Below are 10,929 nucleotides of genomic sequence, written 5' to 3' on the forward strand. Positions count from 1 at the left end.
AGGAGACTGGATACAACAATTGAAGGCGCACTTTTCGATCATGGCGGGGAACTTGTAATATTTTACAGCAGAAATTTCCAAAGAAAGGCACAAAATTAGTCCCTGATCGCGATAATCTTTGTCATAAGAGCAATTTAAAGATGTCTCAAACTAATTGCCAAGAGGAAGACCACCATCTTGCAGTTTTTCAAGCCTTTCTTGAAGAACACCATCGTGATGATATCTCCAAGGTTCTTCACGCTGACGACCCGTCAGACCAATACTGCGTCGTTGTTAATGCACTAGAACTCTTTGATTCCAACATAGAAGTCAGCCAGAAGATACTTGCAGAACCGAACAAGATGCTGCCATTGTTTGATGCAGCCTTAGCTCAGGCAGCCGTGACAATCATGCAAGAAAATGCAACACAAGTTTCAATGTCGTTCAAGTCAAACTTGCATGTGAGGTTATCCAATCTACCCATCTGTCCAGAGCTGCGCAGAGACACTATTCCAAAATCTTCCGATATTGGCCGTTTTCTTGCTGTTTCAGGTGAGTGACACGGTTATCAGGTAACAAAAAGTCTAGACAGGGTCAAGTCCCCAGCGGCAAGGGTGGGGGGGAGGAGGTGGGGGTTACCAAAACTAGAGGGGTAGGGATAGGGGAAGACGTTAAGTTAAACCTCACACGGTTATGACAAAACTTTCATTCCTAACAATTACTTATCAACAATAGCTTATATCAAAACCTTAGATTGGATAATACCCCTTGGACAGATGCAGGGTTGTCAGAAAGTTTTGAAGTAGACGGCTGAGTTGTCAAAGTAAGCGGCCAGTCCAGCGATATGTTATTTGAAACCACCATCTGTAAAGAAATGCTAAGCAGAGTGGCCGACCAATATTAACCATGTAGATGGCGAAGTAGGCGACAATTTTCGCCGGCAGCCGGCTACTTTTGACAACCCTGCAGATGACATTTTTTTAGGGTTAGGAAATATAGAGGAACATTGTTTCCATTTGGTAATACAAAAGTCAACCATAATCACAGTTGTGCTCTAACAAAATAATTTTGGTGGGAACCCAGAGCTCTGAACCTGTGAAATACAGGGTGTACAGCATCTGGTGTTTATGAAAAAGCTACAGTGTAACATCTTCAAGACACCAAGGAGTAGAAATGACATGTAGGTGCCAGGGGCCACTGGGCACTGCAAGAACACAGTCTTGATGATTCCTCAGATGTAGTGCACATAGCCAAGCCATTAGATTTCCATGGAAATCCCTGGGCAGTCTACCAGAAGTATTATGTGGTTATGGATAAATTTATCTGTGCCGAAACACAGAAGCAGTTTTTCCTAAGGTCTTCACTAAGTCCTTATCATAAAATTCCAAGTAATAATAATTAAAAATGATGTATGATAACTATAGTTTATTACTGGTAATATGTCTTCTGGCTATTGTTTAGGAACTGTGATCAGAGTATCAACAGTGAAGCTTCTAGAATATGAGAGAGAATACATCTGTTGCCGCTGCAAACATGTCTTTGGAGTTAAAGCTGACTTTGAACAGTTTTACTCCATTCCCAAACCAACCAAATGCCCCTCATCTAAAGAATGCAACTCAAACAAGTTCAACTGCCTGTCAGATGGTGGTAGGTTCTCGGAAGACAATAAAGTATAACCTTGATATAACAAAGGGCCAAGGGATTGGCAAAATTTGTTCACTATAATGAGGTTTCTTTTTATCAAGGTTCTCTGTCATATATTTTACTATCACTAGGGTAAAGAAGATTTGTTTGTTATACCAGGGACTTCATTATTTATAGAGGCTCATTTTATCGAGTTTCCACCGTAGAATATTATTTCTCAAAAGAGGTGCATGTCTTCTCCTTTAACCCTGCCCCATTTCATGTGGAGGCTTGCATGGTGACTGAGCAGTTAACACTTTGAACATCAGACCTGTAGGTCTGGGCTCAAGCCTTGTTTCTTTAGTCAAGAAACTTTGCTCCACTTTGTGCAAATGAATCATGTCATGTAGGAATCCTGTGTACATTTGTCTCTGTTTTTCTCAACTCCAGCCGTCCAAGTTGCGACCATTTTGGTCACCATGGCGCCTAAAATTTTGCAGCTGGCGACTTGATTTGTAAAAAAATCTCCCTAAACGAAAAGAGTTGGTTGCCAAATGGCTACCGAGCAAAAACTTTAACTTGGAGGGTTGAACTCTCTTCAAGAGTGAATGGGTATGAGTCCATTGCCTCCCAACATAAGCATTCTGTTTGCATTGGACATCATCAAAGAACAATCAATCATTTTTACAGAGGTGGAACCACTCATGTATTGTTTATTGTTTACATGATTGTAACTTTTGTTCACTGTGAATCAAAGCATCAGAGCCAAAAAGTTGTAGAGATTACCAAGAGATCAAAATACAAGAGCAGGTCCAGAAGCTTGCAGTTGGCACCATCCCACGTGCCATGTGGGTTGTACTTGAAGATGATTTAGTGGATTCTTGCAAGGCTGGAGATGATGTAACCATATGTGGGGTGGTAATGAGAAGGTGGAAACCAGTATTTGTTGATGTAAGTGTAGTCAGGATTGTATACATGTAAAAACTATTTGCTCAAACAATGAACATAGCAGAGCTAAAATTTACTAACAAGATTGTTAGAAACAAAAGATGCAGTCAGATCTTATTTGACTGGTCACGCAAAAGGATTTTGATATTCCAGAAAAAATATTTTTTGTCACCCTAGACTGCATCACAGACAAAATCTAACCTTGGTTAGTATTTTCTGTGAGGCAGCACTGATATCCTTGTTCTGGGCTGCCAATTACCAAAAATGCATTTTAAGTTTCCCTTCAACCTAATTGTCAAGACAACAATGGCATTTTTATCAGTCCAATCATGGCACGTACTCAAATCCTGGTACACAGGTGGGGGGGCAGAACAAAGATTTTGGCATCATGTCTCAGATGAACTTAACCCAAAGTTTATTTCTGTCTGTGGCACTGGCTACCTCACCCTGTCATTGAAGGGTTTCATTTTACCTCTCCCTAATCCCCATGAATGCATTCGTACTTTCCTTCTAAAACTGTATCAAACTATACCTGCAAAGAAAGTATTCCTGTACAAGCGCAGCACAAGGATCGGAAAACACTGGCCTTCTGTCCTTAGTGGCACACCCTGTAGACATGCCCTCAAAATTTTGCAGACATTTCAATACCAACAAAATCTTTTGTGTCCATGACTTCAAATTATATTCATACTGCTGGCCTTTTACAGCCTCACAAAGTGTTGAGATAAACATTTCTAGTAAAACTGTACCTAATTTTACTTGTGTAGTAAGTATTCTTGTGCAAGCTCAGCACAAGAATCAGAAATCAGAACTCTCCGGCCCACTGACCTTAGTGACTCGTCCTGCTGACTCGCCGTTAAAATTTTGGAGACATTATTTTTTTCAACACCAACAAAATCTTTGTCCTTTGTAAAAATAACTTCAAAGTTGGCTTTATGGCTTATTTTGTAATGCTCTCTCTATCTCTGGTGTTTTTTTAAGTTGTATCCCATCATTATTACATTCAGGATGTCATGTGATGGCAAACTGCAAAGGGCCCCCTCCATACTCAAACTCTTGAATTATAAGGGAGTCTTCGTTTACATTTTTTGCCTCATTAGCATGATAATGCCTTTCATTCTCTGATCAAGATATTATAATAACTCTCTGAATATCGAAAAAGCATAACAATTTCAGTTATTGTGTGTGTGAAAATTTTTGCCCAATAAACCAAATAGTTTCAGAGAATTAACTTTAAAAAATCCAAACTTACAACGAATGTTTGGGCTCTGTAGCATTTTTACCCATCAGGGAATTTCGCAGTTTTCAATGGCTCTATTTGCCTGCGTGCAGACGTCTCCTATTTCCTTTGTTGCACGCGTGCAACAAAGGAAATAGGAGACGTCTGCACGCAGGCAATGGCTCTATTTGCTTTGGTATTACTGGCAAGGAGCTGAAGATTGTACAAATTGCTTCAATCAAACCAACTCTTTCAACTTTTGAATGTAATAATATTAATGTATACAGCGACGCTTTCTGTGGGTTAACTCATATGCTAATAAGCAAAAATGTACATGATGACATCAGCAAGGATTCACCTACAGAAGATTAATGCAGCTTTGTCTTTAACTGTTCAGAGTCGCTGTGACCTTGAGGTTGTACTCAAAGCAAATCACCTATCTGTTAATAATGAGCAGAGAGCTGGAATTGTAGTTACTGAAGAGCTGAAGCGTGAGTTTGCTGATTTTTGGCAAAAATACACAGATGCACCCCTTCAAGCTAGAAACCACATCCTCTCCAGTTTTTGCCCTCAAGTGTATGGACTGTATGCTGTTAAATTAGCAGTAGCCTTGGTTCTTATTGGTGGAGTGCAGCGAGTTGACCCATCTGGGATGCGCGTCAGAGGAGAGTCACATTTACTGCTGGTGGGAGATCCAGGTGAGTCTCACTGGGCTTCTACAGTCAGGAAAAGTTGGAAAGATGATGTTCTCAGAGACAGAGAAAAGTCAGGGAAATCTGGGCATAGTTAGTAATAGTCAGGGAGGATAATTTTCAGCTTATCACGGAGCGTTATGAAGATTAATAGGATATATTTTGATCGCAAAAAAAGCATTTTGCAGTTAGTTTGAAAGGCACCTTTCCAGTCTGACTTAAACTGTCTGATTTAAGGCATTAGCTTATCCTAAAGGACCCAGAGGTAGTCAGGTAAGACATGAGAATTTAGACTAACAACTGTAAAAATTAGTGGGGTGATTCTTCCTGCCCAGTGGACCACACCTGGCTTTTCCATGGTGGCACCTACACCAAGTTTAGGTAATTCTAAGGGGTTACTTTCTTACAAACAGAGTTAAAGGTTCAACTAAGGTGCCACTATGTGTGCCACTTATCTATTACTCATACTCTAGGATCACAACTGTTTCATTCTTCAAATTGCTGTTAGGAACAGGAAAATCTCAGTTCTTAAAATATGCTGCAAAGATCACACCTCGTTCAGTCCTAACTACTGGGATCGGGTCAACAAGTGCTGGGCTGACTGTGGCAGCTGTGAGGGACTCGGGAGAGTGGCAGCTGGAAGCAGGGGCCCTTGTACTAGCAGATGGTGGACTGTGTTGTATTGATGAGTTCAACAGCATCCAAGAACATGACAGAACATGTAAGAGATCATTCTGTGGATGATGTTTAGTTAAGCATCCCTTTCACCTCCGTCATAAATCCTCCTCTTCCAGGGGCGGATCCAGGATTTTTCTTAGGAAAGGGTGCACCACTAAGAAATGGCGTAACTGACTGGTGATGTAAACAAACTTAAAAGCAAAATTTGCTTAATACAAAGAAGGCTTTTGACTAGGCAATAACATAATGTGAACTGCTGAGAATACATATCATGCATATCTGCATATTTTGCAGAATACTAGTTGTATTAGAAAGCCACAGGTCATCTCAGGGGAGGGGGTGTACTTCCTACACCCTCCCCCTAGCTCTGCCTTTGTCTTCTATTTAGGTCTCCTCCCATTACTTTACTCCTCTCCCCCCCCCCCCGACCAGGTTAAACAAACAGGGTACCCATCCATCAAATTAACATAGCCTGTAAACTCTTTTGAGTTTACAACTCATGACTTTAGCAACAGCTAAACCTAAAGTCCTGAAAAATTTGAAAAGTTTATGAAAAAAGGCCATGGAATTTGAAGAGCTCAAAGGAGCATGGACCCTGCCTTGCACATGCGTCGGTGTGCTCTTTCTTGTACAGTCAAACCCCGTAAATACGGACTCTGAGGGGGCCATAGAAAGTGTCCTTATTAAGCAGGTTGAATGTAGAGAAAATGTCAGTGCATTCTTTCCCCAGGGACAAAGCAAACTGTCCATAATAATGTATCTGTACTAGTTAAGCGTGTGTCCCTAAAGCGGGGTTAGATTCTCCGCCCCACAGGCGCTTTAAACAAAAACAGGAGCCCCTCCATCAAGTTAACTTAACCTGTAAACGTAAAGTCATGAACAAATTGAAAAGGTCATGGAAATTTATGGAATTTGAAGATCTTAAAAGAGCATGGACCCCATCTTGCGCATGCATCGGCGTTCTTTTTCTTGTGCGCGCTTTTTGCTTCTGCAGCTAATGAAAAACAGGCTTGAATGACATGCAATACATCTTCAGGTATTCACGAAGCTATGGAGCAGCAGACCATTAGTGTGGCCAAGGCTGGAATGGTTTGCAAACTAAACACAAGGACAACAATCCTAGCAGCTACAAACCCTAAAGGACCATATGACCCGGCAGAGTGTCTTAGTGTTAACATTGCAGTCGCCAGTCCACTACTTAGCAGATTTGATTTGCTGCTGGTTTTACATGACGCTAGAAACGAGGAGTGGGACAGGTACATATGTAATAGCAGGGAGCTTAAGCAAGGACGACGGCGACGGCAACGAGAACGGCAAAAAAAGCAATCGGTTTATTTACCGTATTTCCTCGAATATAATAGCCGTCCCTCGATTAATCAGCTCCCTAGGGTATTCTTCCCTACGATTTCGAGTTTTCATTTAGTCGGCAAAATCTGGGACAGTCGGGAAACAGCAAAATCCCCGATCTTCTGGGATTTTCCCGACATATGAAAACCAGACTTTAACAAAACAACAACTTTACACGTGCTGCACGTTTTTTTGTACATTTCTCTGCCGTCGTTGCACGACTGGGAAGTGAAACTTCCTAGATTCACGTTTTATGGAAGACGTGAACACAGGACAACGACCTTCGGTGGGTCTAAAATACAGGTCACTTTTCCACAAGTCTGAGTAAAGGTCACCATGATACAGATAAATGAATAGCATTAAAAGTGTCTCTTAGCCGTAATCTCTTAATAAAATGCTCTATTAGATGTGGTTTGGTTATTTATCAATGAAGCAGTGACCTGTACTTTGGACTGGTAAAACGGGCAACACAAAAACGTGCAACTTGTTTTGTAGCCTTCCACGCAGGCGTTTTTAGGGGAGCTCGTCTTTCATCCTCTAAAAACGCCTGCGTGGGAGTCTACTTGTTTTGCGACTTTGCCCCAAATCGAGTTGAATAGCGAAGGTGCGCGTTTTACCACCTGCGTAAAAAAACCTTGCAACCTTATTTGTTGAAAGGCAGATTTCAAACGTGGGTGGTAAAACGCGCGCAACATCGCTATTCAACTCGTTTTGTAGAAATTTTGCAGAACAAGTTGTACTTTTTTGTTGCCCGTTTTACTGTTGCTTAAAGTGCCCTAATTACTTAGGAGCCTTAGCGAGAGAGCAAACTATAAACCTTTGTTTACTCTCCCATTCACAAAATGATAAAGCTTTCAACATTTGATAACTTGTTTTCGCCACTACGACATTCCGCTAAAACTCGTAGTAGAATGACGACAAATGACGACGGCTGTCGCGTTTTCCCGCCAAAATGACGCTGGTTCACCCGCAAGCACTACTGAGTATAGAGAAAATCTCGTACCACGCCGCTCAGAGTCTAACAAGAACTTTTAGTGACAACATGGAACCACACTTATACGTAACTTAGAAAATTGCATGCAATAAATTATCGTCCAAAAATGAGATGTGTCGGGCCTCTTCTCAGCAGAGGCCACCTGTTTGTCGATTCTCGTCAGCCACCACTAATACGCTCTGTACTGTATTAAGTCTGTTTTATCTTTTTTTATAGAATCGTATCATCGTTTATTCTGGAAGGGAAAGGTCTTCGTACAACTGGTTCTTCAACAGACCCGCTATGGAGCATGGAGAAAATGCAGGCTTACTTCTGTTATATCAAGACATTTAAACCTCAACTCACACTAGAAAGCAACAGGTTAGTTATCAAATCAAATGACGTTTCGCTAACATCTTATGTCGTTCCGCTCACTAAGAAGGGAAACAAGCGCTGCGCATGTAGATATACCTCGTTCTCTCAGCCTTGATACGAAACAGTGCGATACACATGTATATACGTCGTTCCTTCAGCCACTGATAAGGCGAAAGCAGTTGGGGAACTCACCTAACAAGTGAGCGAAGCGACTAAATACGTTAGCGAACAGGACGTTGGCGAAACGTCATTTGCGTTTGGTGAAAATCGTGTATGAACTGAAGCAGGTCGCCTCGCCACCAAACCATCTCGCCACCAAGAATAGAACTTAGCGTTATTTTTTAAAAAATCCCATTAGTGTACAAAACAGACAAAAAGAACTTGCATGAACATGAATTTTCTCTTAACCATTACTTTATCATATTTTCAAAGAAATGACTGGTGTTTTCAAACTTTTCTGCCACGTTTACCGAACTTGTTATCAGTATTTAGAATATTAAGAGCATGAGAAGTTCGATGCAAGGATCTGAGAAAATCGTCAATTAGGATCGACAGATTCAACTTCAAATTTCGAATAAACTTGAGGAAAAAGTAAAAATCCTGGGTAAATAATCCAAGGTAATTAGTATAAATTGTGTCAATTATTTCAGAGTTGTTTGTTGGTGGCGAGTCAACTTCTTGGTGACGAGATCACCGTAAACCAAATACTCTTATCAAGGCGACATGCGTGACAAGTCAGCTGTACTAAAACCCGGAACACCTGTAGAAATATGTCAAATGAATAAAACAAATAGAACGAAGATTCAACATTTCTTTTCGTTTATTCCTACCGCCAGATTTTCGGGGTGTTCCGAGGGTGTTCCGAGGTGTTCTGGTGTTCCCGTTTTTAGAACATGCCCAACTGATTGAGAGGTCGCGGTGTCGTAGCCCGGTCTAAACACCAACTGAGGGCCCGTTTCTCGAAATTTCAATTAATTTGCGGACTCGGAGAGCTGTTTAATAATTATTTGTAATGTGTGCATTCAAGTTTAAAGTTTCCATAGAAAAACGGGCGACAAACACGCCCTCTAGTATTAAACAAAAATTTTTAAGAAAACGGACCTTTTCGACGGAGACCGTTTCTTGTCACTGACTCTCTTTTATACAGCGGAGAAAAATCAGTTTTCTACTTCATCCTGAAATTTTAAGTCATTTGCAGATTTTACTCCGGATTTGAATGACGCAAACTCCATTAATTTTGATATGAAACAAAACGGGCAACAAAAGACTTGTAACTTGTTTTGCAACATTGCTGCAAGACGTGTTGAAAAGCGCGTTTTACCACCCACGTTCAAACCTGTTTTTCAACAATTCAGGTTGATGCAGGTTGCGAAAAGTTGTTGCAGAAAGCAGAGAGTAGTTCTACTTTTGCAGCAAAATCTGTACATGTTTTACCGGCCCAAGGCAAACTTGTTTTGCAGCAAGTGACGTAATACCCATGTATGGCGTGACTCCCACGAAATATTATCCAATCAGTAGTCAGTATTGACGCAACTTGCAGCAACCTGATTTGTTGCATGAGGGCTTTGAACTTGGACGGTAAAACGCTTAACATCGCTTAAGTTTTAAACTCGTTTTGCAACGATGTTTCGAAACAAATTGTACGTTTTTCTCGCCCGTTTTACCTTAGCTTTAGATTAAACGGGTATTCCTTTTTCGGCAGAATTCTGAGCCGCTATTACCACTGTCAGCGGCAAGCGGACTTGCGCAATGCAGCACGGACCACCATCAGATTACTGGAAAGCCTTATAAGGTTAGCTCAGGCGCATGCGCGCTTGATGTTTCGTGAATTCGTCACCGTTCAGGATGCTATCGTCGCTGTGACGTGCGTAGAATGCTCCATGCAGAACAGCGCCTTATTAGGAAGTATGAACGCTTTGCATACGAGGTTCCCGGATGATCCTCAGGAGGAGTACTCGCGCCAGGCTAAACTCGTCCTAAAACGGTTGAACCTGGACGACATGGTAAGAAGTATTGACACGGCAACATCGATTGAAAACCATAAAGGTGGTGGTGCTGAAAACAGCGGCGACGCGGAAAATAATCTTCTTTCTCCAAATGAATCTCTGCCTGCAAATGAGGAAGTAAGAGGAGAGGAAAACAAAGCACTAAACTCAGCAGCTGAGGAAAGTGACAAAGTGTTCAGCGAGAATGAAATGTCTATTTTAAATAACCCCATCGATGAAGTAGACTCCAATGAGCAGTTAACAGGTGTTTTCCCAATTTCCTCGTCTGAAATCGGAACCAACGATCTCGTGGAGGAGACTCCAAATACTGCGTGGCACGTATCTGAACGTAAGCGTAAGACATGTGGTCAGGATGAACCGATCAGCGCCAACAATTTGGGCGATGAAAGAAATAAGATTGTCAACGATGATGCTTCTTCAAAACGTCCAAGACTCTCGACAAGTTTAAGAACAATAACTAATGCAAACGAAAATGACTCGACGAAGACGATTGATCATAACGCTACTGCGTTAATGGCGCTGGAAAAAAGCAAAAGGATCATTGAAATGTTTTCAAAGAAACCAGCCACCCCCTCTGTCGTTAATACCCACGACAACGACTGCCAGGCGCCGTCAGTGGTCAGCAGCAATATTTTTGTGACAGAAGAACTTGATGAAGATGACCTAGAGGATGAATGGCCTACAGATCTCCTGTCCTTTAAGGAAACGGAAGGAGATTTGAACCCGAATACCTTGTTTAGAAGGAGGAAAGGATCGTGATTGTGTCCTTATTTTTTCTACGAGATCCAGATAACCGTCAATAGGGGACTGGAAGCAATTGTGTAATATAAACAGGATGTGTTATGGGGGGTGGGAAAGGGGCGGTATACCAATACAGTCCTCTCCTCAGTAGAGGGTCCTGCTTTGCTGGCTAGAAATAACTTTGCCGCACTAGCCTGAAAAAACAGCCATTATTTCGCGACGCCCTACTGATTTCCCCGGCGAAATGACGTCTGAGAAACGAGCGTAAAAAATCCATACTGATGACGCGTCACTACCCAGATGTAGGTAGTGCTTCTGATTGGTAGAAGCAAATTTCCCACGCGGAAC

General features: G+C 41.7%; 1 protein-coding gene across 1 annotated transcript; it reads left to right on the forward strand.

The window, feature by feature from the left end:
• Nucleotides 1–36: 36 nt before the first annotated feature.
• Nucleotides 37–10,838, forward strand: LOC140930189 (DNA helicase MCM9-like). Its single transcript, XM_073379850.1, has 8 exons — nt 37–531; nt 1,441–1,626; nt 2,360–2,553; nt 4,167–4,467; nt 4,970–5,182; nt 6,176–6,395; nt 7,697–7,840; nt 9,537–10,838. Exons 1-8 carry the CDS (start codon nt 141–143, stop codon nt 10,597–10,599), a joined length of 2,712 nt encoding a protein of 903 aa, XP_073235951.1. The 5' UTR covers nt 37–140; the 3' UTR covers nt 10,600–10,838.
• The last annotated feature ends 91 nt before the right edge of the window (nt 10,839–10,929 follow it).

Source organism: Porites lutea, chromosome 3, assembly GCF_958299795.1.
Source record: "Porites lutea chromosome 3, jaPorLute2.1, whole genome shotgun sequence".
Classification (NCBI taxonomy): Eukaryota; Metazoa; Cnidaria; class Anthozoa; order Scleractinia; family Poritidae; genus Porites; species Porites lutea.

Excerpts from the sequence above, each read along its gene's own strand:
- LOC140930189 (XM_073379850.1), top strand. The coding sequence starts at position 141 with ATGTCTCAAACTAATTGCCAAGAGGAAGACCACCATCTTGCAGTTTTT. Across the intron at positions 532-1,440 it reads CCGTTTTCTTGCTGTTTCAG|GAACTGTGATCAGAGTATCA; the intron begins GTGAGTGACACG and ends GCTATTGTTTAG. Across the intron at positions 5,183-6,175 it reads CCAAGAACATGACAGAACAT|GTATTCACGAAGCTATGGAG; the intron begins GTAAGAGATCAT and ends ATACATCTTCAG.